General features: G+C 42.6%; 2 protein-coding genes across 2 annotated transcripts in view; one reads left to right on the top strand and one right to left on the bottom strand.

Annotated features, from left to right (window-relative positions):
* Positions 1–19,386, top strand: part of LOC143338821 (FERM domain-containing protein 5-like) — a 67,779-nt gene extending 48,393 nt beyond the window's left edge. Inside the window, exons 3-14 of the mRNA XM_076759634.1 lie at positions 1,159–1,201; positions 1,364–1,442; positions 4,151–4,248; positions 6,281–6,404; positions 10,340–10,427; positions 10,592–10,680; positions 11,940–12,003; positions 12,290–12,381; positions 12,479–12,553; positions 12,640–12,708; positions 12,818–12,924; positions 15,715–19,386. Coding sequence (XP_076615749.1) covers positions 1,159–1,201; positions 1,364–1,442; positions 4,151–4,248; positions 6,281–6,404; positions 10,340–10,427; positions 10,592–10,680; positions 11,940–12,003; positions 12,290–12,381; positions 12,479–12,553; positions 12,640–12,708; positions 12,818–12,924; positions 15,715–16,304 — 1,518 coding nt within the window. The 3' untranslated portion in view covers positions 16,305–19,386. The remainder of the gene's footprint in view (positions 1–1,158; positions 1,202–1,363; positions 1,443–4,150; positions 4,249–6,280; positions 6,405–10,339; positions 10,428–10,591; positions 10,681–11,939; positions 12,004–12,289; positions 12,382–12,478; positions 12,554–12,639; positions 12,709–12,817; positions 12,925–15,714) is intronic.
* Positions 19,387–20,604: 1,218 nt separating this feature from the next.
* Positions 20,605–25,942, bottom strand: LOC143325450 (WD repeat-containing protein 76-like). The gene is made up of 15 exons (XM_076738492.1): positions 25,892–25,942; positions 25,501–25,629; positions 25,280–25,381; positions 24,990–25,082; positions 24,326–24,384; positions 23,877–23,994; positions 23,651–23,752; positions 23,361–23,401; positions 22,358–22,511; positions 21,890–22,048; positions 21,644–21,759; positions 21,447–21,545; positions 21,177–21,329; positions 21,033–21,086; positions 20,605–20,919 (listed from the first exon to the last, which is right to left on the bottom strand). The coding sequence occupies exons 1-15, from the start codon at positions 25,940–25,942 to the stop codon at positions 20,664–20,666; spliced, it is 1,686 nt and encodes a 561-aa protein (XP_076594607.1). The 3' UTR covers positions 20,605–20,663.
* Positions 25,943–26,301: the final 359 nt, after the last annotated feature.

The raw sequence follows: 26,301 nt of genomic DNA, 5'->3' as shown, positions 1-26,301 counted from the left end.
CCTCCGTGGCAGACCAAGAGCGGTGGGCTGCCATCCAACCGGCGCCCGGGGACCCAGTTTCCTTTGTCACCATTGGTCAGGTGGTGATCTTCTTGCATGTTTTTAGTGGGGGTTTTTTTTATGGAGGATACCCCAGGTGAACACGGGGAGAACATGCAAACTCCACACAGAAAGGCCCCTTTTTCCTCGAGCAGCAAGCATCAAAGGCATGGTGGAGGACACGCCCCCGGTGCCCGCAGCGAGAATCAAACCTGGGACCTTCTAGCTGTGAGGCCACAGTGTTGCCACCATGCCACCGTGCCACCATCATCACTTTCAAATAAAACATGTTTCACATACTTTTTAAATGTTTTGTCGTTTTTAAAGTAATTTATTATTCAAATATTTTAACTTTAACTTAACTGCTTTAAAGTGCAGAACATTCACTGTTTTTAATCTTTACAATATTTGATTACCATGTACCTCCAATTTATCAATTATCAAATATTATTTATCAATGATCATTTACATTAACATGAAATCAACTTGTAGGTTTTCAACCTAACATTTCCTCCAATAAGAAAATAGATTTGAGAAGAGGAAAGAGTTGTCCCATAGTATCCTTTATGGTTTGCCAGGCCATTTTCATTTTTGGGCAGAAGCTGAGCAAAGTAAACCACAGGATAACTTGTCAGGGATTACACATGCTTTGAAGGCTTGAAAATGTAATTCACTTTGTATATTCTCTTCAGCCATCTGAAAGACATTATAAGAGGATGTGAATGCAGGTGTTGCTAAAAAAAAAAAAAAAGCTAATAATTAAAAGCTCACAGCATCATTGTTTTTTCCAGTTACTGTATTGTGAGTGTGGTGGATTGTCAGCGTGTCGTCATCTCACTGATTAGAGCCAGTTTCCCCTCATGATGTTTAAGCACTCTGACAGAAAACAGCACTCTCCTGATTATCTTCCAAACAGATTTCTTTCATCTCCTCTCTGCATGGTGACTGTGTTGGAGGTCTAAATACACAGAAGGCTAGGAGATGGGAGTAATTCTACTGTGCCTTCCAGCTATAGATTACAAGTCATCACGTTCTGCTGCTGAGCAATCAGACCCCAGACAGTTCAGCAGCTTTCAGATTCAAAGTGCAGGTCTTCACTTGTCTTTCTCTCCCTTTCAGCATTGGTTGGAGTTTTCAAAATCAATTGCCAAACAAATGAAATGTAAGTATTTCATTTCACATGTCTGATTAGTTCAATGTCCACATTTGAGTAATAATGTACTAAATATATCATGCACAAACGACAGAGATTGAGAAAAACATGCCAGCCACATTAGAAACACTACATGACAATAGATTGTAAGTGTGTGTCTTTCTTCCCCAGCCCAGCCTCCATTCACCATGTGTTTGCGTGTCAAGTTTTACCCACCCGACCCTGCTGCCCTGAAAGAGGAAATCACCAGGTAAGATTTCAAGATAGCTTGGTGGGCTACAGGTGGAGAGGGTGGAGGTGAGGGATGGATGGACAGTTGTGATAACAGTGATTTGGGGCCTACATTACCCACAATGCAGCTCCACTACAGACAGTTTGGTCAGAGATTCAGGTATGTTGTGCTAATGCAGCCTAGAGCTGAGGCTTGAGGCTCACGCAGTGATGACAAGCGGACTGCAGAGTCCAGTTAAAGCCACTTCCCTCTTAGTCTGCACCCAAAGATTTTTAAAGCTTGGTGTCTTCACACCCAAATAACGTGGACTTAAGTGACATCACTCTGTGGGGCTGAGTAAGCACAGTTTTCTGACTCAAACGAGTAGTAACATCCAATATTTTTCAAACCTTTCCACAGACGACCAGAACCTGAGAAATCCTTCTAGTATTGTTTTTCCTCTCGCTGCAGCTGCAGTTCATTCATTTCTGCTTCCTGCTGGTTTATTTGGCCACACACCGGTGGTATCAGAAGTAATGAAAAATGGAAAAAGTGATTTCTATTTTGAAAGAGAAAGTCGACACAGGTGACCTATTAATAAGCTTCTTCTTCTCAACTAGGGACAAGTACGTCATATTTTTTGGAATTCATGACCACAGTGTGAAGAAAATGCTGACATAGAGCAAACGTGAATAGCATAAAATCAGTCTCCACAGCACTTGAAGACTGTTTTTATTGAACCAAAGGGAGAGTCTCTATCTTCTGCCTTTCTATTAACTTCCTTGTCTCATAAAATCAGATCAAGAATATTCTCGTATTTGACTGTTATTATTTTATGCCCTTTCTGCCAGTTTTTAGATAATTGAAAAATGAATAAGAGCCACTGAAGCGTCGTGGAGGTTTTCAAGAATGATATTTGCTTTGTCTGAACTGCAAATCCTGTCAGTACATACTTCTGAGATCTGTGGAAAACACTTTGTTGAGACAAAAAGTGTGAAATTAAATAGTTCTTGGATCATTTTTCATGATAAAGTTTTTCATGACATGCTTTCCGTGCACCTCCTTTATTATCTAAATATTATGTATTTTAAAGTATTGCATTGAAAAGGCATGTAGTGATGCAGACACAGAAGAAAAACCAGTGAGTCCATGTGCAGGAGGATTTGCGTATTCCCTTTTTCTATAAGCTGCAGTGTCATTAAGCTCATCGCCACTCTGCTGTACTGTGTGTAGCATCCTTGACAGCTGAACAAACTGCTGTGATGAGTGAGCCAGAGAGCTACCGAGCGCACAGATCCCTGTAAATCACATCCCTCGACGGGTTGCCACGCAGTGAAATCTCTTATTGGCAATCCAGCTCTTCTTGATAGAGCGGAGCGCCGGCGAGGGAGAGCTCTTCCATCCGCCGCCATCTGTTCTGACTGGAAGCTTTCACAGACACACAAATACACACAGTAGTAGATAAGCAAAAACATGAAAGGTAACAAGATGTTGCCTCAATTTATGCTGCTTTTAGCTTTTCATTTACTTACATATAATTTCACAGCAATGGGCTGGCAGGATTTATTAGTGACTGGACAAATTAGACCAACTGACCAGAGGGGTTTGCATTTGCCCGTGTGCAGCTTCATGAGTTTCTACCATCCGCTGGGTGTTTAGCCGGCCATAAAGACCCTGCAGGGAATAAATGAAGGTCAACACTTCATCAATGTGTAACTTATAATTTACATTACAGGCATTAGGTGACATCATCAAGTGATAACCTGAGGCTCAATTTACAGCCCAGCTCTACCCTGATGTTTTTCATACTAATGCTTAGTGCAGCTATACTATTTATTGCTTTGCTGCTTGGTGAGAAGCCGACTCACAGGCATTTGAAATGAATGCTGGGTGGGAATTGACATATGAGTAATCTGTGGATGTTGTGGACGAGACCAGAAGATTGAGTTGCTCCCAGCGGACAACAGTGCAAACTAGCAGTCAAATTTTAAATCATTGTCAATTCTCAAAATGATTATGCTCAAGCCCGAGTTGTGCCTTGAGGGCAGGATACATGTCCCATGTCTAATGTTCCAGTCAAAAATGTTGGATTGCCAATCGCGCAGTCATTAATTTTTTTCTAAATTGTAATTATAGATTAATTATAAATGAGCTGTGAAAGGGCTCCAGAGTAATGGAGTTGTCGCACGCTATGTTTCTTTTACATTTCAGTGTAGAGCTGCCAAGTACACTGTAGCCTATCTGTAATAACCACAGACAAAGCAACTCAAGCACACTCGTGAATAACACAGGGAACTTGCCTCATTATGATTTTGATGATGATTTTTTGCGCTCTCAGCTGGTCAATGTGTGACTAAATGCTTGTTATATACATGCTAAACCGTGTTAGCATGGTGAACATGGTGAACATTATAACTGCTTAACATAACCATTGCTAGTATCATCATTGTGACAATTAGCATTTAGCTCAAAGCAGCACTGTGCTGAAGCACAGCCTCACAGAGCAGCTAGCATGGCTGTAGCTCTCTACAAAATGCATTTTACAGTCGTCAGCCTTAGGTCCTAATTTTCTTAGTTTTCTCAAAATGTCTTTATCTAGCGATCTCTGAGACACACCTTCAGCCTCCAGAGACACCTTCCTTCTAAACTGTAAACACCCAACATGAGTGTTGCCAAGAAAGGGAATGTCGATACTGATCCAATCTAAAGAACGACCCGAATCAGTTTCTCTGTGTTCCACTCCACAGATATCTCGTCTTCCTGCAGGTTAAGAGGGACCTCTACCACGGTCGCCTCCTGTGCAAGACATCAGATGCCGCTCTGTTGGCTGCCTACATATTACAAGGTATGACAAATAAGGAGTCATCATTTATGCTGCAAAGCCTTCATCCAGACTGCTGTACCTTTATTTTAAATCAAACTCTCAAACAAGCACAGAAATCCTCACACCAGGCACACAGTGTGACCTTGACCAGAAAGCCAGGCAGTGTCATGGTGTCCTGCATTTCAGCCAATTACATATTTTATCTTGATCGCCCATGTTTCCACTCATGTTTGAATGATCACCCCAAACTACAGCTGTAAACAACCCACCATATTTCCTCTCACAGAATTGTGTCTCCCACATATGACTGTATATAATATTCATAACGTTTGTGACTGTCTGTGACCCCGACCTGTCAATAAACACTCGCCAGCTGTGCTCCATGTGTTTGTGTGTGTGCTCGCATGCTGCCATATGTGTACTTGACACCCACTTTATGTGGGTGTGTGAAAATGTGCAATCACAGCATGTTCAGACGGCTTAAACTGCTCTTATCTTTGTTTGTTGAGGACCTTGAGAATCTTTTCTTTTTATCTTGGATTAAAAAATTTGAATTTTGGTAAACCTAAGCGCAAGAAAAAGCCTTTTACACACAATGAAAAAAAATAATAAAAAAGTCAAGGGATTCAATGAAAGTGGCCATGTTTTGTGAAAGTTTCCATTTGACAGGCTCTTTCGGGCGTCAGGCTCATCAACATGCAGAGAGGTGAGATGCATTCAGGAACACTTTCTCTGTCATACACTGTGCCAACCAGCTATCCTGCCAGCCTTCTCTAAGCCAATCCCTGAATGTAAATGTTCTTGGCGTCTGTGTGTGGCCCTAAACACCACGAGACAGTGCATCAGAAAATTGGAAGATATTATACTGGCTACTGGCCAGTATAATACTGGCTTGCTTGTTATACCTGCAACAGCTATGCAGGGTTATGTCTAGTGTATCAATTCATATATTTATTTACGCCATTACAAAATTTGGTGAAAACTGCAGCACTGGCTAACTGTGTATTTTTACAGGTAGCATAGTTCTAGAGTATATAGTTTCATAAATCAGTCTTTAGCTTATAACGAGCATTCTTTGAGACTGACAGCATGTCAGAAAAAAATCTGAATCCATAATGTCTGTGACACATACAAACTGGAAGGTACTTGATTGTCTAAAATGTATTTTTCAACAGCAATGGCTGCCTGAGCATCACAGTGCTCCAGAGAGCAGGCAAGTAGCCAAACTCTCCGTGTACTTCCCCACCGTCTGCAATCCAGTGTCAGTGTCAGTGTCAGTGTCGGCGGTTCGTAAAGTAACGGCGGCTACAGCGATGCAGAGGACGCTGGCAGCGGTTTTGTCACCAGAATAAACAAAACATGGAGACGTTTATTGGTCCATACACATTTTTGATGTTCTCATGAATGCAAAATGTCTGGACTGGAAATGGAAAGTAGAAGATATAGGCCTGCATTGCCTCAGTGTTAACTCAGGTAAAACAGTGCAACTATAAAAGTTTCAATAATTCACAGCCCTCTGGTTTGTAAGTCTTTTAAGTTATGTGGATCTTTGAGATCAGAGTGTTGGAGCTCCTGCTAACCAGCCCTGGACTATTCATTATTCACATCCATTGATGTTTTCGTGGCTGCCTTTTTTGTGCACAGGTATATTCACAACCTTGACTCCTTGGTCTTTGTCTTGTGTATTCTTCAAATTTACAGCCTGGGCTTTTTGTCTCTGTTTCACAAAGAGTAAAATCACTAAATGCCCTTGGCACAGTAAAAGATAGAATTTAATAAATTTGATTGGAAGAAGTGACTGAAATTGTTTTTCATATCAAGAAAAGTTTGACTTTCATGTTTGCTGCTACTTTTTTCTCAACCCATGAATCACCTGCTCACCCACCCACCCTGCCCACACTTGTGAGGTATGCATCACATATTACTTAAACGTCCACATATTGTTGGATTTTGTACAATTTCTGGTACCTGCAGCCAGTGACATCTATGGTGTTCATCATCAAACATTCACCTTAACCTTTCCTTTGCTGTGTCTTTTCTGCCACTTTTCCAGCTGAAATTGGCGACTACGACCCCGGGAAACACCCAGAGGGCTACAGCTCCAAGTTCCAGTTCTTCCCCAAGCACTCAGAGAAGTTGGAGCGGCGGATTGCTGAGATCCATAAGACTGAGCTGATGTAAGGTGACACCTGTGTGTCCCTGTGTACCTGTGCACTCCTTCCCCTTTATAGCAGCCACAGTGCAGGCGTCACAGAAGCACGTCTGACCATGGGTCCAACTCTTATAGTGCATCTTAAATTCATATGTCAGTCATGGGGAAACTGAAGTAACAATGCTGGGATGGTTTTAGGTCTCCATGTTATGTTACAGCATCACATCAAAGAAACATACAGGAACAAGTCAAAATTTCCCTACAATTGCTTACGACTTCCAGGTAACGCTTACATTTCCACCTTTCTTTATATTCATGTATGGTTCCCAGAGCTTAGTGACGTCTGTTTTAGGAACATTGCCCTTGGTAATGTAAGCTAACCTTTCCAGACTGATACAATCCAACTTCCTTCCGATACCCTAATGTTGGAGTGCCTAAACTTTCTATATAGTGCAATAGCTCTTTGCTTTGGAGTCCCTCGGATATATTCCCAACACAAAGAGTTTGACATTTAAAGGGACTTTGGTATTAAACATCTCATTTGGACAATCCCATAGACAGTGAAATATATCATCCAAACATTTAGTGCAGACATCTAGTGCACTTGGTTTCAGCTATAGTCTTGAATCTCCTTTATAGTGCGATGGAAAGTCCTGAACCAAACAGTGATGAAGTGGAATATACTGCATATGGACATTATTTCCAAAGTCCACCACCACCAGTTGGGCTGAGACATTTTTGACTCAGTCAAACCAAAAGAGGACGTCTTGCATTCAGAACAGATCTGCAAGTAGCTTATCTGATGATAATCTGATATGCAGAGCTGTAGGTTTGAAATTTCATAGCTACTTAATGTGCTGAGTATCTGTTTCTTTGATTTGGCTCATGTGTGGTTTCCTTAAAATGCAGTGTTGTTAACAGGCCTCGCCTTCAGACTTCCCTCTGCAAAACAGAGCACTGAAATGTTTATGTAGTCCCTACATTTCACCAGTTTTGGGGGGCACTGCCTCAGGCAGAGAAAGGCCTGGAGTGCTTTGTCAGCCTTTACTGGTCTGGTGAATTCTTGTTTGTTCTCTTCGTGCTGATGACAGTTCAAAGACTCTGGCCACAGTTCACACAACTTTGTACATTCTCACACTTTTTCTTGCAAGATGTTTCTGGATCTTTTTCCATGTTTGTGCTCTCTTTGAGCATTTTGGACCAGAGCGCTGAGGCTGTGGGGGTGCTGCATGTTCCCTCTTTCAGCATTAAAGGTCAGGTGTAATGGTGGGGGTGCTGGTTGAGGTGGGGATGTCACAGTCTCCGCTCAGTGTGAGACACTTTGCCCTTCCCCTGGTCCATCTTTCAGAGAGGTGTTGGTGTGTGACTGACACTGTATAATGAGCAGAAGTGGCTTTACCCGATCTCAGACAGGCTGTCCACCTTTAGGCTGTAGACCAGCGGTCCCCAAGCTTTTTTGCGCCACGGACCGGTTTCACGTAAAGCAGTAATTTACCGGACCGGCATAGAAACGAATAAAAACAAATTATTAAAAATACAACTGACCATTACCCTGAATATACCTGTCGTAATTAGTGGGAGCCCTGCGGTTGTTTCTCTTCTCTTCGTGTTTCTCATTGCCTCATTTGCGAGTCTGTCGCCACATATTACGCAGAGCGAGCTTGGTGCGTGAGAATCACCTGAAGGGATAAACCCGTGTTTTAAGTAGGACTGCTGATACTGTCTCTTAAATGCAGCTTTCTTTTTCTTGGAAGTTGTAGGCTCTTCTTATTCTGTCTCATCATTTGGCCTTTTCCCCTTTCCGAAGAAGCTCTCCAAAGACGTTTGTTTTTTACTCATTTTTGCTAGCTTGTGGGCTTACTTCTGACTACCGTATAACGTCACCAAGACGAACGGTTTGACATGTGGTCAGATGCACAGGCGGATGCACCTGATTTTCAAAATATAACTTCTTTAAGGCTCTGATGATCAATAAAATATTTTTTGTTCAGTCTCTCTGTGCGGCCCAGTACCAAATGGCGCCGGTGGTTGCAGACCGCTGCTCTAACGCAATATTTACTGCACTGACTTCCTGTAACTGTTATCATTATCTGTGTGTGTGTGTGTGTGTGTGTGTGTGTGTGTGTTGTTATTATTATTATTATTAGTGTGCGTGTCCTGGGTCAGATCTCGGGATCCCGGTCTCGGGTCGGACCCGGGTAAGTCTCGGGTTGGATCCAAGGTCAGATCACTGGTAGGTCCCGGGAAAATTTCGTGGGACATTTCCGGGACCGACCCGGAAATTTCCTGGTCCGTGGCCCGGTGGTTGGGGACCTGCTTTAGACTGTATTATGCCAGAGGACCGATGTGAATTTGTGCTGGTCAGTCATCTTCAGTTAACAGTGATTTGGCGTCTTGGCCGAATTATTACTTGCAAATTCCATTGAGCCCATCAATCCTGTTATTCAGCTCTACTTGTGCTTATAGATCCGAGGTTATTTATAGTGTGTGACCTTTGTTTAATTCATTAGCACATAATTACCTTGAATCAGCTGCTGAACTCTGTGTGTGTGTGTGTGTGTGTGTGTGTGTGTGTGTGTGTGTGTGTGTGTAAACCTTTGTATTTTTCTCTGGTCTTCTCTTTGTCTCCATCTTTTACACACACACACACACACACACACACATTTGTGTTTCCAATACTTTTGGCGATATTCCAGACCATACATTCATTTCCTGGAGACTTAGCCAAGTCATAACCATAATCCAAGTCTTCACCCTAAATGATTTACATCATGGGGAGTCCCTATAAGGAAGGCCAGTCCCCACTATGTCACTATGTGAATAGATTTATTTCTCCACAACGTGAGAAGTACACATACTCACGCACACATACATACACTATATACAATCCAGGTGGACACAGGCACTTGATCCTATACTGCCCTCTATTGCCCGTTTCCATGTTCTTGTTTGACAGCAGCTCTGAACAAACAGCTGCGTCTCCTCATAGCTGTTTGTCAGCACAGAACAAAGTTGTACCTGAAACCAGTTTAAGGAAAATGATCACAGTGCTGGCAGAATCCAAAACTATACAGTGCTGGGTGAAAGGAAGACATTTCTCTTCCCATTTATATTTGTTCCAAGGGATAATGGAAGGAGATCAGGGTCATCTAAATACCAGAGTGAAGGTGCGCCAGCCTGTTTGAATAACACTAATCCCACTCAAACACCAGTCTCAGTAATGATTCATAAAACTGCAGACTGACTTGTAATCCTTTATTTCTTTTGGTCAGTGGCCAGGCTCTGACTACAACAGCTGTCTGCTGATTAGTTACTGCTTTGGTCTTTGACCTGGCACAAATGGGATCAGCCAGGTCTCTGAAGAATGAGTCTAGCTTTAATCTTTCGACACAGTGACCATATTTGATTACAAGATGAAGATAACCTGCTCATTTTTTTTTATCCTGGCACAAACTGTGCTGCTGGATGAAGACAGTTATTCTAACAACACAAGTTTTTAGCTGTAATAATAATGCATCATGAGGTTTTTTCAGGTTCCCTAAATCAGCACTGATGCAGAGGAAGTGGATGGTTCCAGGCTTCCTTGGCAAGATTGTATTTTCTGTATCACATAAAACTTATCAAGGTCTATTCATTATTCATTTTGCCCAGTTATTCCTAAATCATCTCTGTGGGTCACTTTACATTTCACTGACAAAGACACGACAGATGGGCTGTATTTGCAAAGGACACACTGCAGTAAATCTTTTGGACACTAATCAAGAAGCCATATGCGTTCGGCTTGTGAAAGGAAAAGGGTTCGGTTCCAAAATTCTGATTTCCCACTAAAAACTCTTCAGTTTCAGCTGAAAGATGAGCCCAAACTTTCAATCAAACAACATCCTCTGAGTTGACAGATGGCCATGACAGAAGCCAGGATGCCAGTTAACTGACTTACTGTGTTTTTTCTGTCTCTCTCAGAGGTCAAAGCCCTGAAACGTCAGAGCTCAACTTCCTCCAGAAGGCTCAGATGCTGGAGACATACGGAGTGGACCCTCACCCATGCAAGGTGGGCTTTACAAAAGATTTCTTCTGTCATTATGAGTTTGTGCTTTTAATGAATTGATGTGTGAATTTGATACAATGATGAGATGAACTATAAAGTCAATCATAAAATCCAGTTTCATACTCCTTTTTATACTGAGAAAAAAAATGGGTTTGTGTGCCTGTCAGGACGTGTCTGGCAACCCAGCTTTCCTGGCTTTTACTCCTTTTGGATTCACTGTGCTGCAAGGAAACCGGAGGGTCCATTTCCTCAAATGGTGAGTACAGTTAAAACTGGACATGATGCTAGATGATGATTGTGCAAGCCTACATTAGTAAGCAAGACTTTGTAGCTATTTGTATAAGCTCCATATGGACGGCGCCGATCACGCATGAATAAATATTCCATCTCGAAGGAGTGAAAACTTTAATCAATATACATCCTCCTTTAATTAACAGCTTGTACAAAGTAAAGCATCAGCAAACTCAGCAAGCTGCTTCACATTCAAGTCCGGATTTTCAAGTTTTTATGTAGACATAACACACATGTAGTACATCTTAGCTCCACTCTTCTAAATAACAGATGTGCTTCAGAACATGTTGTTTAAGGTGTCAGCAAAGGAAGCCCAAAAGAGCTTAAAGAAAAACTATTTTTGCTCAAAACATGTTTCGTTGTCTTCTAGATTTAGATTCTTAATCCTACAAGTGTTAAATGTAATAATACTTTACACCCTGTCAGGTATTAAAGTAGCTCTAAATATCTAACTTTGTGGGAAAATAATAAAAGATATGTGTTTGCATACTATTTCAATTGTGAGAAATGATCAGGACACAGTTGAAATTGCATAAATGAACTGAATTTGCATGAGTTTGCCTTGAGAGAATACAACACAAATATGAAGCTTTTGTACATTTGGCTCATGATGAAGCTCATATCGGAGTGCTTTGGTGTGATGTGGCACGATGTGCTGGGTTGTGACACCCTCAGACCTTTTGCCACACATTTTCTGTTACTAAACAGCTATGATGTAGATTTACTGGAAAAGCCACCAAGAGTTGTATTCACTCGGTGAGAAGCTTTCACTGGAAATGAGGGGGCTGCCATTTTTGTTTATTTTTCTGCAAACCGAGTGAAATATGAGGCAAATAAACAAAAGTTTACAGTGATCCATACGAGAAGACATTAGGAACCTTTTTGAAGCCGCTGAGTCAACCAGCTGTGAAGCTGCATGCTCGGAAGTTGTGTTGTTGTAGAAATATTTTGTTTTATAAATTGCAGCTTATTCTGCTCGTTTTCTGTGACTCGAATCAATGTGTCTAGACTTTTCAACACAGCAATGCAACACTGCTGGCCTGATTACTTTGCCTCAAGCCACAATTAATATTTCACTACCTGTATCCATTTCTGCCTCTTCCTCCTGTCTCTCGCTCTGCCTTCATCGCTCTTTGTTCTTTCTTTCTCCTCACATCCATTTGTCTTCATTTTCTTCTCTGTTTGTCCGTCTTTGTTCTGTCTGTCTTTGTGTCTCGTCTTCAGGGAGGAGGTGACCAAACTCAAGTTTGAAGCAAAGACATTCCATATATATGCAAATCAGAAGGAGGTATGTGTATGCATTATTAAAACGCTGCCTTTAGATGGTGGAGCTCACAAAGTAAAATGAGTGTGAGAGGAGACACTACCACCATGGAACCAATATAATCTACCCATAACAGTGAAGTAAACGGGAAATAATTGGACAAGAACGTGTTGGTGTTGGGTTTCAGCAGACAGAGGAGCACAGTGAAGCCACTGTGTGAGAGGTGGTTAATATACTGTATGTCCTACGATGGAAATGTCTTGAAAATCACATAATCTGCTTATGAATTGCTGTACTGGACTTGTTCCAGGATAAGAAGATCATACTGACATACTTTGCACCAACACCTGAGGCCTGTAAGCATCTGTGGAAGTGCGGAGTGGAGAATCAGGCCTTCTATAAGTGAGTCACAGCACCTGAAACACACAACGGCAGAAAAGACATCGTTCAGTTTACTGAACGCTTATGATTATGATGGTTCCTGTCCTTTTACTCACAGGTTGGAGAAGTCAAGTCAAGTCCGCACTGTGTCCAGTAGTAATCTGTTCTTCAAGGGTAGTCGCTTTAGATACAGGTATTCTAATACTGTTGCAGTATTTGTGTTAGTGCTTAGGTGTTATATGAATCACATATTAACAGATTTTCTGTATGTTTTCTTAGTGGAAAGGTTGCAAAAGAGGTAATGGAACAAAGTGCCAAAATTAAGAGAGACCCCCCAGAGATACACAGGTCAGAATTCTTCCAAAGTATTCCTCTAGAGTGATCTGAGTACATGCACAGTAATGTCATGTACTGTGTTCGTGTATATCCGATGTGGCATGTGTGTGTCTGTTTTCAGGGCTGGCATGGTACCAAGCAGGAGCTGTCCATCCATCACCCACGGCCCTCGATTGACCAGTGTGCCCAGGACCCGACGGAGAGCTGTGCACATCTCCATCATGGAGGGTAAAACACACTCAAAAGAAGAGCGAAATGCTGTAAAAGAAAGGGTGTGAGCCCTCAGGCTCTCTGGCAACATCAGTGGTGGACGAGTGAGCAGTAGGCTACCTTCCTCTGCATGAAGCAGATGTTTGGTCCGTACATCATGTCCAGTTTAAGAAGTGCCCTCACAGCCCTGTCAGACGACCACAAGTGCCCCGTTATCCAACCATATCTACCACCCATCATATTACAGATGTGTTCATTTGAATTCATTTTGAACTGAATGTTATACAACACCATCAGAAATATAAAGTCCACTTCTTTGAGCTGTTTGGACTTCTCTGCTCACTTTCTGTCTAGTTTTGATGCACAGCACCTTGTGTTGAGCTTGACTCAATATGTGGATGTTTTAAGTCAGAGTCACTCCTCAGTCTTTCCATGTAGGGTTCAACTTGGCAGCTGGAGTTGGAATTCACATGTTCATGTGACTCGATCTGCTGTGGATGGCACACACACCTTTGTAACACCCTCACACAATGTTAACACACTCACACATGCATATCCTGTTTAGACAAAGTAGCCTTTCCATGTCAACAATCCCAGACTTGTGTGTCAGTCATTCTGTCTTCACTCTGTGTGATAGGCTTATCTCACTGGTTCTCTCTTGGATGTGCGCTCACTGAAAAACACACACACACAAACACACGCAAGAAGCACCCGTCAGCCAGTGGTTGCAGGCATTACTTTGACATGAGAAAGTCACCCTTCAGTTTATAAAGGGCACTTACTGTCCCCTCTCTCCTCCAACAAGCTATTAACCTTTTACCAATGCTGCCACTGTGAGTGGGTTAGCTCTCAGTGCAACAGCCTGGCTAAAACTAAGCTTATAACATAATCTGTTCCCAACAAAACAACATCTTTTGTCAAACTAGCCCCCCTCTTGTCATTGACATGGAGAGCAGCCTCTGACATTGCACCCCACTGTTGCAACACTGAAACAAACCCCCTGTGTTTTGTCCTGTTGCTCTGTGTGTGCTGGTATTTCCACTGGTAATAATATCTCAGCCTGAAAATAGCTCCTGCTGTCAGGGGCCATGCCGTGTGTGTCACAGCTGACAGCAGGGAGGGACGAGGTGAACTGTGGCACAAGTGGACCACATTCCTGGGCCTTGTCTTTCACTCTCTGTCTGTCTTTCCATTTATCTTCGGCTGTCAGTCTGCCTGCCAGCATGAGGGGAGCTGGCTGTGGAGAAGGGAGGGCTGCTTAGCTAGCCAGCCACAGCCGGAGACAGAGACAGACAGCGGGAGAGGGGAGAGAGAGAGAGAGAGAGAGAGAGAGAGAGAGAGAGAGAGAGAGAGAGAGAGAGAGAGAGAGGTGAGGCAGAGACAAAGAGAAATAGAGCATTAGAAGTGTGTTTGAGCACAGTTAGGGTTAGACTGGTGGTTTTCGCTCTCCTTGAACCATGGTGAAATGTCTGATCCGGATCAAGACCAAGGTGAACGTTCACCTGCGCATGATTAACCACTGCTATCGAGATGTGAAGGTGCGCGTGCTGTCTCTTGGACCCAGGCTCTTGGGCAAAGCTCTGGGGGTCCTCCCGCTCTTCCCCGCCCTCCCTGGGGGTTCATCCACCTCAGGCTCTGGTCCTGGGTCAGGACAGAGCTCCAGGACCCCGTCAAGGTTAGCGGTCCCACCCCAAGTCTACGGTGGCTGCCCACCAGCCGACCATGCAGGTAAAAACAGGCGCTGGTTTCGGCATGCAGGACGTATGGAGTGCAGTGGGTGCTGCGTTTGAATGGAGCAGCTCTGGAAAGTTCAAAGTTGGACGACTTTCTCTTGAAGAATAGAGTCTGAGCAATGAGCCAAATATTTCAACCAAATGAATATTACATGGAATGATCTAATGATATGTTGTTGAAGTCTAATGCTGTGGATATCAAAGTTTAAAACTTTACATTGTCATTATATAGCTTCCAGACAACATGAGGATCACGGGAGAGCTGAGCTCTCAGAGGACGTTGTTCTAATGTTTCATGCTTTAAGGTTCAGGTTTCCTCTTGTAAGTATTTCACTTGTAGCCACATCAGAATAATTTATGTTGGCGCAGAGTTCAGCAGAGGACCATGTACTTGAACATTCTGGCAGCCCAGCAAGTCAGGCTCAAAATCAAATAGCCTGAACATAATTTCCCCTTAATTCTCCTCTTTTAAGTGCTTAAAAACAGGGACAGGTTCTATAGTCATACATTTGTATCAGTGACTTGACTTTTCCTTCACCTCTCTTCAGTTTACAGAACAGAAACCAATAGAAAAAACTGAAGCAGCAAACTGTCATGAAGTATAACGTGCACAGAAAGAAATTAAGAGTCTAAACTAAGTGCTGTGGTAAATTCATTCAAGCAGTAATAGAGGAATATTTTAATTATCTGTCACTGTACTTATCTAGAGTATACACATGACTGCTTCTCATGTGTTTGATGGAACTGTAGAAAATATGAAAACTCTTTTTTGAAAGGGTGAGAGTGGGGAGATTGAACTGATTTACTCCACTCCATTTGTCCACCTCACAGAAAACGGAGAAGCTGCTGTTAAGTTGAGAGTTTTGTGATTCAGTTTTCACTGAGAAAGAATCTCTTGCCTTTTGAGACAAACTGGAACACGTCCTTTCTTGAATGCTACATTTTCTCATGAGTCTCAGGAGGTCTAAAATATAAAATATAAAAGTCATATCAGAGTCTGTCTTCAGATGTCAGTGTGTCTTGGTATTAAATAAAGGTCCCTGATGAGCTGTCTTCCTCTGCTGTGTCTTGTCAGGTCTGGAGTCCCTTCGAGACAGCGCCCACTCCACACCTGTGCGCTCCGTCTCCCACAACGAGTCCTTCATGTCCTCTCGAGGCCAGATGGTGGACGGCAGCGAGGCGAGCACGTCAGCCGTCATCTCCGACGAGGCCTACAGCCCCTCAGACAGCGTGCTGCCTACGCCCGTGGCCGAGCACGGGATGGAGATGCCTTTGGCTCGTCACCTCAACGGTGCTCCCTGCAGCATCGATGAGGAGAAGGAGTCTGAGGCGGGCGCATCTAAGGAGGGGCACGCGGCGGATTTCACATCCGGCAGGAGAGCACTGCGTATGGTCAGGAGCAGGCCGTCGCCGCCGAGCGACGTGGAGGAGCTGAACAAGTTCATCCTGAGCGTGTTGCGTTTGTTCCTGGTCACCATCGGACTGCTGTTCGCCCTGCTGCTGCTCCTCATCATGCTCACAGAGTCGGACCTGGACATTGCCTTCCTAAGAGACATCCGCAAGACGCCTGAATTCCAGCAGTTCCACTTTGAATACTTCTGCCCTCTGCGGCGCTGGTTCGCCTGTAAGTTACGATGGATAGGCGGATTCCTCATCAGCAAGTGAGGCGAAGAGAGATGACAGAGGGACACAACGCAGGCCTCCACTGACAGAGGTGGGACAGTGCCACAGAGAGGGAGGGAGGGGGGAGAGGAGAGGAAACGGATGGCGGCCCTAATCACAATATCAACTCTGCCTCTCCCTGGAAGGCGTCCCTGTCACAAGCCACGGACTGACGAGCCTTGTTCATCATATTTGAGCATCACTGCGAGGAAAGGAAATCTCATTTTACTTTGAAAGTTCAGGTCATCTCAAGGCGTTTTCTTTTTACACAGTCACATTAACGGGGTTTCATTTAAACAGTGAAAGGGACAAGCAAGTCTGACAGGCTTCACCTCTTCAACCACAGATAACAGCCTTTATTTTTGTAGTAATTTATATGTTGGTGCCACATCATTGTAAGACAGAGGGACCTGATGTGATGGAGTGTGTGTTGTGTGTGGGCGGTGGGGGTGGGGGTGGGGGTGGGGGGGCTTTCCATATTTCACAGCCAACAACAACATTCATTATGATAAAATGAAATTACGGTCGCTGCAGTGAGGTTGAAGCTGCTGCCTTGAGTTGTGGGGGTTAGACAAAATGTGAAAATGGAAAACCGAGCAGCACTTACTGAATGTAGATCAGTCCTGAGTCACATAATACTTGCAAATATTAAAGTTTCATAGAATGTTTTTGGGATGTAGAGTGACACGAGTGCTGAAACGGTCACAGGAGGGAATAGGAAAATGCATTTAGCTCACGTTTAAGCGATGGACAACTGATGTGCTATACAGCCCAACATGTGGTACACTGAATGGAAGCAGACTGGTTGCAGTAGTTATTTGACGCAGGACTGATGTTGGTGCTGCCTGTCAGAGGGCTTGAATGATTATTTTTGTATTACGTGTGGTCAGACATCCATTAACAGCGTGCTCACATTACCATTTTTGTCCAGCCACAAGAGCACCAATGAAGCTTTGTCATCCAGTGACTATAAATTAAGGATAAACTGTAAGGGTTTAAGTAATGGAGGTGGTAGTTACTGATTTTATAACATAGCAGCCAAATAATCCTAATAGCTACAATCAACTTCTGTGTATAAGGAACAGTTGTCACTTTGCCGTAGTTACTTTTCCAGTAGTTGTAAAGGCGATGGGACTATGTGAGCTCACCCTGTAGTGATAGTGAAGTGTTTGGTTAGCTCTTTGACTCCCACACTGTGTAGAAGGAGTTTATCTTGATGTGCAATACTGTTAATACAAAAAAAACCCATCCTTTCCAGTAAAGCAAATCTGACCTTGTTTTACCTTTGTAAGTGCAAAAATTAGTGCTATTTTCCCACCGTATACGGTTAAGCGAGCTTGTTTTTAGTTCGAGACCCATGTGGAGTGGATCATTGAGCCCTGCTGTGTTCAGATTTCTGCATTTATCTGTAAAGGCTGAATATATTTAAATCACATTTCCATTTTTGTACAAACTGATGTCTGGTCAACACGTGGAGATTTCCTCACAGTGACTTTGAAGCATTATTTTTGCAGTGGATATATAGTTTTCAGCCTGCTGCTTACAAGAGCGCCTAAGATAAAGTCATGTTTACGTCCTACTGCAACCGTCATCATCACACCTACCAAAGAAACCTCTGTTGTCTGATATTTCTGTCAGTTTGCGTCAACAGATGGAAACTCTGATCGTCTGCTGTCCTCCTCCAGCCTTATTACGTATGCGTTATTTCACAGTTTAGCCTGCAGTGCGTCTTTACAGCTCAGAGCAATCGACAGCATTATTTAAAACCGTAAAGTCCGTCTGTGACAGTTAACTTTTGGTCCTCTTAACAAGCCGACAAACACTTGATTAGGAAGCGTATATGCTGTGTGTCAGTGGTACTTTTAGGCTGATCAGATTACACCTAAAAAATGAATTAAAAAGGATGTATTATTTATGCAATAAGAGGGATGTTTTAGGAAAGTGATTGGCTGAGGGGTTTAGGATATGTAGGTGCCTGTTGGCAGTTTGGAAAATGACCATGAATATTCATCTTTCCAAAACCAAAATAAAAGCCCACAGGTTAAAGGTTAACACAGAAACAGGACTTTGAGAATCCCTTTAGTATTAAATACCAAGGCTTCAAATGTTGATTTTATTTTTGTACAGTCTTGACATTTTCAGACTGAGAAACCCTCATATATTTTGTGGTTGGGTTTCAGACTTGATAAATGACTGATGTATGTGCTTTAACTCAGATGGTGCTCAGTAGGTTTTTGATGGATGTGTTAGGTGAAGGGTGATCGTGTATGAAAAAAATGGCCGTTTGAGGTGGAGAAATAATTTTTTACTTCCAATAATTTGAACTTTAAAGTCTCACTTTATTTGAGCAATAAATATTAGATAATGTAACAAATATTAATAACCACAAACTGCAAACTAATGTTTGTCTCTGTCTGTTAGACATGCAAAATGTCTTTTCAGTCCCCTCAGTACAACAGCCTGTAGATGCATGTGTGAAGGGAATGGTGCCCACTGTACCGACTACCCACCGTGTCAGAGATACTTCTCCAAAATATCTGTCAAAATAATAATAAAAAAAACCTTTTCATGTAAATCCTGTTTGATTGTTGCCTAATCCTAGACTGCTCTTCCTTGACTCAGTTTGTAGAGACAGAGTAAGTTTTCTTGTGAAAGTAAATGTAAATGAAGTCAACACATCTGACAGTGGATCAGTTTTCACTTTACCACACTGAAAGTGGAGCCGTTTTGTATTTTTAGCTCATTTAATCAGCAGAAGTAGCATATTCAACTACCTGAATCTTTCTTTTTGCAATGGAGTTCAAGTTGTTTTTTTTGTATTGCTAAAATCAGTTTCAGATCACGTGAACTGGCACAGTGGTAAAGAGAGGTGACAGCTCCATCGACACTATTGTACTCATTTTACTTAATAATGTACACAGGAATAAGACCTTGGATGGGGTCTTACTGTAAGCTTCCTTCCTGTACCATGGAAATGTCTCTGTAAGCATGTGTTCTGCATTTATTACCTCCAAGACAGCTTATTTCCAATCACTGACTGAAGACTGGTGTAATCTATTTATGAATAAATATAATCTATTCTTGACATCTGGCAGCGAGTCTGGCTACAAGTTCAATCCTGAATTCACAGAAGAAACAACCCAGACCAGCACCTCTGAGGTTTTTCAGCATGCCCCTGCTTGACATGCAACCCCAACACAACATATTGTACTACGTCACAATGCTGCCATCTCAAGGTGACGATAATACTACCACTGCTGCAATTTATAGCTCTCAGCATTTGCTATAAAAACATATCTCTTCACCCCATTTGCACAACACAATTTTATGACGGGCACTTCTCAGAGCCCAAATTGATCAACTGTTTCAAATTCACTGCATCACTCACAAACAATACAGAGGGAACCCACTGTAGAAACTGCCTGGGTTCTGGAAGACACTTGGAATACAACAAAACTGCAAATGTGACAACTGAGAAATATACAGCACAAGTCAATAACAATAACAATAACTTATCAACAATATTTGCTACCTACAGTGCCTGAACAATGTTTTCAAACTCTTGCACTTTCCTTTTTTTTCTGATCACGCTGGATGTGTTCAGGATATTTCCAACTGATTAACAGAAAAAGCAAAACTGAGCTTTTCACCCTTGTAGTAAATGCTGCGTTTGGTAAATGCCAAGCACTGCACATGAGGGGAAACACGCCATCTCCACCATGAAGGCTGGCAGTGGCAGCGTCATGCTGTGCAGAAGCTTCTCTACAACAAAGCCTGACAGCTTGTGGAGGGAGAGAGTAAAATCAATGCAGCAAAAACCCCTGAGCGACGCCCGCTGCCATCTTCGACAGAACTGTAACTTAAGATTTATTTTCCAGCAGGACAACAAACCCAAACATGGAGCCAATTCTAAACAGGAGAGGCTTCAGAACAACACAGCATCATCCTGGAGTCCAGACCTCTATTCAGTCCAGAATCTGTGGCAGAACACTGCTCACCGTCAGTCCCCACGCAAGCTTGAGTCGTTTGACAAAATGTGCTTTTCTGCATCTTTAATTAGAGCAGGATGCTTCACAGCTGACTGGTCAACAGTCTGACACTACCGACACAAGACAGCAAGAAATAAATGTATTTTTTTGTGAATATTGAGCAAGAAAATTCCTGTGTTATTGTTTGCACATTGTAGGAGTGTAAATTTGATATTTCATTACCTTACAGGTGTGTTACTTATCGTGTAAGAATTCTGACAATACTGTATTAAAGCTCTATAGAGATCCAGAGGGGAGAACAAGCAAGAGAACTTGTTCCTCCTGTGTGACTGAAGACTGAAAGCCGCCAGTCTTGGTCATACTCGTCTTCATCTCAGTCAGAGAATATGTGCACGCGCCCTGAGGCATTGCCGCCCAGCAAGGCATTCCTTGTGGGGTGGAAAGCTGTGACGGACAGCACTGTGTTAAGGTGCTCGTCATCTGTGAAGGCGTGCAGCGGCTGGCCGTTTTCGTGGAACACTTGAACCCTCCGAGGCCTCGACATGCTCCCCACCACAAAACAGTCTTCCCGTTTGGGGTCCCACACAGCAGACAGTTTGGTCAGCCAGCGGCCAGTGTGCATGTCATGTCTGAAAATGAAGATGGATTCAACAGTCTGAGAGTAACTTCAAGTCACATGAGTGTCAAAGCACAGAGACAAAAGGACAGGAAAGCACAAAGTCAATGAAACAAGTGGATGTACCTGATGGATGTCAGCAAGGGAGATGTAGTAGTCATTGCAGATGTGTCATATATCCTGTCAAAAGAGTTCAGGATAGACATTGAGCTCAGACTGAAAAAAACAGCATGTCTAACACAATTATTCCAAGTGCTGTGCTGGCTTCACCTTATGTTGTTATCCATACAGGAAGTGAGGACTCTGTTCCCTGCACACGGGGAGAAATAAGCACTGGATATGCTTAAAGAGTGGCCATGCAGCTGGGAGACTGCCTGGCTTTTGCTCTTCTTCAGGCACCTGCTGTCGTAAATACTCACTATCCTGCAGACAAGAGCAAAATATTCCTTTCATACAATCCAAAAGACAAACTGGCGTAAGATAAAAAATGTGACCCAAAAAGATCTTTATGAAAAATGTAACAAACTCAATGACACATACTTGCTTTCTGCCACAGCAAAGTACTGCTTCTGCAAAGGGTGGACGCTAACACAACGCAGAGTCTTGGAGTCCAGTGAGTGGAGGGACTCGTGTGAATTCCTGAAGAGAAATTAAAAGTCAGTGAATTCTTCAGATTGTTCTCCCATGCTCTGAAAACTACTAAAAGCTACCACGCATCATCAACAATAACACGTTACCCCGGGGTGCGCCGGTCGACCACGGCCACTTCTCCATACCAGTTCCCGACCACTAGTGTGGAACAGTCATGTGACATGAAGTCAAACGTTTTCAGGCCATCGTCGATGTCATACACCTACAACCACATACAAACACACTGACGTCAACTGGAGCAGGACACTCCAAAAAAGTTTGCATTCAGGCACTTTAACTTACAACTTAACAAATTTAAAGAAGTACATTTGATGGATCTAGAGTTATCTCACATCATCAAAGGCAGCCTTCACTACATCCATGCAGCGTAGAGATCCGTCATAGCTGAGGCTCAGCAGGTGAGTGGGATGAGCCGTGGAGAACGCCATGCAGCCCACTGGACGAGTGTGGGGCTCAAAGAGCAGCACATCATCATCGTCCCAATCACCACCCTGATGAATAAACACATGCAAGAAACCAAAATTACCATCCTATGGTTGTCTGCCTCTACCGAACAGTCAAGTCAGCAGTTGCGGTTGCAGTGACCTTCACCTCTGTCCACCATAATCATTTCATCCTTGAGTCCTTGTGAATGTTTGTGCCAAATTTGAGGACATTTCTTCACAGGCATCCATGAGATATTATGTTCATTTGAGTGAGACAGACTGACAACCCAAAAACACAATGGCTCCAGCTACAGCTACCACCAGCTCAGAACGAATTTACAATATCATCATAAGAACACAGCAAAGGAAACGCACCAGCTTCCAGAGTCCAACTTTTCCCCACTTGTCTCCTGCAGCCATCAACAGGCTGCTGGTGCAGGGGTGGAAGGCAGCAGAGAAGATGCGGTCCTTCACCACTTTGGCCACTCTGTCCTCAGTTATCCTCATGTTCTTAAGGGCTGAGCAGTACCTGCGTAAAGACACCGGTTTAGATTTGTTTTAATCAACTGTCACAACCTGGCTCTTGGGCTGTAACAAATATCACTGAGAAGCAGTGGAAGAAAGAGAAACTCAGAAGGGAGAAACAGCACAAGGAGTTAACACCAGGAGGATTAAACCTTATTAACAACTGAGTGCAGTCCTTCAGTGCTTCATCCTCTGAACACCACAGGATGGTGACTGTAACACACAAGGTGCAGGAAGTGCACTGCTCCTCTAAATTGACATGCATCACAGAAGCGATCATCTCACATCCCATTCGCTATTCAAGTCGCTACGTCAGACTGTGGCTGATAGTAAACTTGGCCCATCATTTCCGAAAAACTTAAGATTTTGATTGCAAAATGCTAGAAAATGTAATTAATGGCCTGAATAGAAAATAGAATAGATTGTCTTCCACTGATACATCATGTGAAAACCTGGGTCTCGCTAGGGTCAAACTCAATTTATACTGCTGCAAATTCAATTACATTTTTTCCTTTTGTTGACAAAGCTTTTTTAGTTCCATTTCTGTTCCATCAGTCTAATTCTTTGCTGCTTAAACTGCAAAGCCAGAAATTGATTTGGCTGCATGTCACAGCCCCTATTCCCGAGGTATACAAAGCACAAATCCAGTAGATATGTAAAGTGACCAACCCCACAATCATGTAAACGTGTCCTTGAAAAAACAACACTAATGCCACAAAAAACCCCAGACACAACCCAAAGGCAGGGCTCCAGACTGCAACCATTTAGCTAACATGCCCTCAGAGGTGGAGCGTTCACTTTTTATAAGCTGAGCGAAAGGCTGAAATGTCAGAGGCAAAACTTGAAATCTTACCCTTTCAGATCAAGCTCTATCTTCCTTTCTTCTTTTGAATCCTATAAAAACAAAGTTTTTTATTTACTGACTGATTCAGAGGCAGCATAAGTAAACAATTATCATGCCGCAAAGATGAAAGGCTTCATATCTCAAGGTTAGACCTTTCCAAAATATTATTAGCTGTGGTGATGGTACAGCAGTCAATGACACTGCATTTAATTAGAGTTTTGTGAGAAATTTAATTGAAGTAAAAGAGAAAAACTACCCTTGATGTAATGAGGACATGAAACACAGATGCGGAGTCCTACCTCAGACCAGAGCTTAAAAAGGTGTGAAGGCAGCTTGCTTCCCTCTTCCATGTTGATTGGATCCATGGGCAGAGGGCCAGGAGGCTTCTTCTGTGGTGAAGACTTTAAAGAAGTGAAATAACCAAAGTCAGTAAACGAAAAGAATAAGAAAGAACAGCAAGAAATGCTAGACAGAGAGCAGTGGCATGGCATGATGTGTACAATTAGGATATTTGTATCTTGCTACCTGTTCATGGATCAGCATCCCTCTGGGTTCAGGGGGAAGTGTCAAGATCTCTGCCTCTTTATTTTGGAGACGAAGGGATCTGCGAGTTGGCAGCACTTCTTTGACAGCAGCTTGAGACCTGCAATGACAGAAACGGATCATTACAGTGACATCAAGAAGACACTGGTCTGTCTGACTTCTGAAGACTTATTCTTAGATCTGAAAGTTAAAAAAAAACAAAAACAAAGCAAGTCTAAAGTGATGTCTACAGACAACTCTGGCCAAGGTCAAAAAACCCAAAGTAATCAACTTTCAGTGGTAGTAAGGGGAAAAAAAGCAAATCCTCACATTTGAAAAAAAAAGAAAATGTAACATGATCTCACATTTACTACTATTTTAACTATCAAACAAACAAACATAAACAGCAGAATTTAGAGCTTAGCTTGTGAGGGTTTGTCTGTCGAATGTACCTCATGAGACCCCTCTGCGATGGCTTTGGCCGTGTCAGCTGCTTCAGCTCTTCAGTTGCCTTGCGACAAGAAAAACATGAATTATTAGCCATCCCACCAGTTCAGAGACAGCGAGAGGAATGAATCACAAGAGACCAAGTGCATCTGTATTTATGCAAAATGCACACAAACAATTCTGGCCTACATTTTCATTTGAAGCATGCAAAAAAGTTCATTTGGAGGAGAACTGTTGAGTGAGTGAGGAAGTACCAACGACTCTTTGATGAGGAATTAAAAGCCTGCACTATTTACTGTTTTGTACTATTAATAGTGGAGGGTGATACAAGGCTGGCAGCATAACCAGATAGTTTGGCAATATGATCTTAAATATATATTATGATTAATTATCATGTTTATCTAAGTAACAACAGACCCAATGATTTGAGGATTTTGGCTAATTTGTTGTTTTGGTTTGTAGTTTTCCTAGATCAGGACATGACATTTCCTATTCTGTGGTATGTTTATCTTGACTGATTACAATATGTCCAGTTAAACAAATTGCTGTAAAAATATCAACATTTTTTTGAGAACAGATACGAGATGAAATTTAGGTCTGTGAGACGTGTTTGTGGATTTAAGGGAGTCAGGTCATGTGGTTGTGGGATGACTCCACCCATCAACCTACCTGGAATAAGTTGATAGAAGACAGGAACGCTTGGTTCTGTCTGATGTTCTCCAGTCGCTCAAGTTCATATGCTGAGAGTCCTCCATGTTCCCCCTGTGTTTCACAAAAGACACAGCACTGACACTCTGGACAAACATTCAGTAATTTCACTTCATCAGCCATGTCGGAGCTCAAAACACTAGAGTCTGTTGAACACACTTATTTTGGTACACGTTGCAACAAAATTCACAGACACGTAGTTAATAAAAGCACAGTGTCCATCATAAATACTTCAGGGTTTTCATACTTACAGATGTATGCTCCACATCACTATTTTGAACATCCTCCTCCTCCTCCTCTTTGATGTCTTTTGCATTGTATTGGATGTTTTTGCTATTGTGCCTTTTCGTCCACTGTCAATAAAACATGGAGATATTAAAGAAAAAAATACTAATACTATTACAAATGTACATATATATCACTACAGTTTTTTTTTTTCCTGTTTTTACAGTGTTTCTCAGGTGTCTTTTACCCTCTTCTTCTTCTTCTGCTGTGGTTTTTCAGGTGTGTTGCCTTCAGGAGAGTACATGAGGCGTTTTGGTGCGAGGGCCTTTCGTGCTGATCGTCGGACTGCTCCCTCGAGGTCCACAGGGGCCATTTCCTACGTTAAACGTAACTGACGTTAGCTAAAAGAAATAACGCATCATTTAACTTTTTCACAGAGGCAGAAGTTTTAGCAAAACTCACGACACATTTGCCTCTAACATAATGCTAGCTGATATCTACGTTGCCATAGTAACTAACATTACACAATCTTTAAGCTTGTTTATCTCCCAAACGTTGCTAATGTTAATCACATTCAGCAACCAGCTAACACGGATAGGACAGGTTAACAAAAACAGATATTAATTTCCCCGACTCACCAACTTCTGAGACTTAACAGCAAGTTTGCGTTTTCTTTGTTTTGTCGCCATATTAATGCACTTACAGTGATATGTTTGAATTATTTCTTCGACAGAACAGCAAGAAGGTGGTAATCTCACACTTAACTGTCGGTTACCGTGACAATTCAATGACGTTGACGAGCATTACTCTCACCTCGTGCGAGTAATGTTTCGTAGCTAGCCCCTCCCCTCTGTAATGAAACAGAATCCAAGCGGCTCATTGGTTAGTATTTCATGTTATCAGAATAAGGGGTAGGTCGGCACTGACAACAGCCAATGAACGCCTTACAATTTGATTGACGCCTCCTGCCTTGCTCACGGTTGTGAAGCAATGCTGCCATCTTCTGGCGGACAAGGACAATAGCAGTGACAAGAGGATGAAATAATTT

The sequence above is a fragment of the Chaetodon auriga genome, chromosome 1 (genome assembly GCF_051107435.1).
Source record: "Chaetodon auriga isolate fChaAug3 chromosome 1, fChaAug3.hap1, whole genome shotgun sequence".
In the NCBI taxonomy this organism is placed as follows: domain Eukaryota; kingdom Metazoa; phylum Chordata; class Actinopteri; order Chaetodontiformes; family Chaetodontidae; genus Chaetodon; species Chaetodon auriga.
The sequence above is the reverse complement of the archived record's forward strand: the minus strand, read 5'-3'. Positions and strand labels throughout refer to the sequence as shown.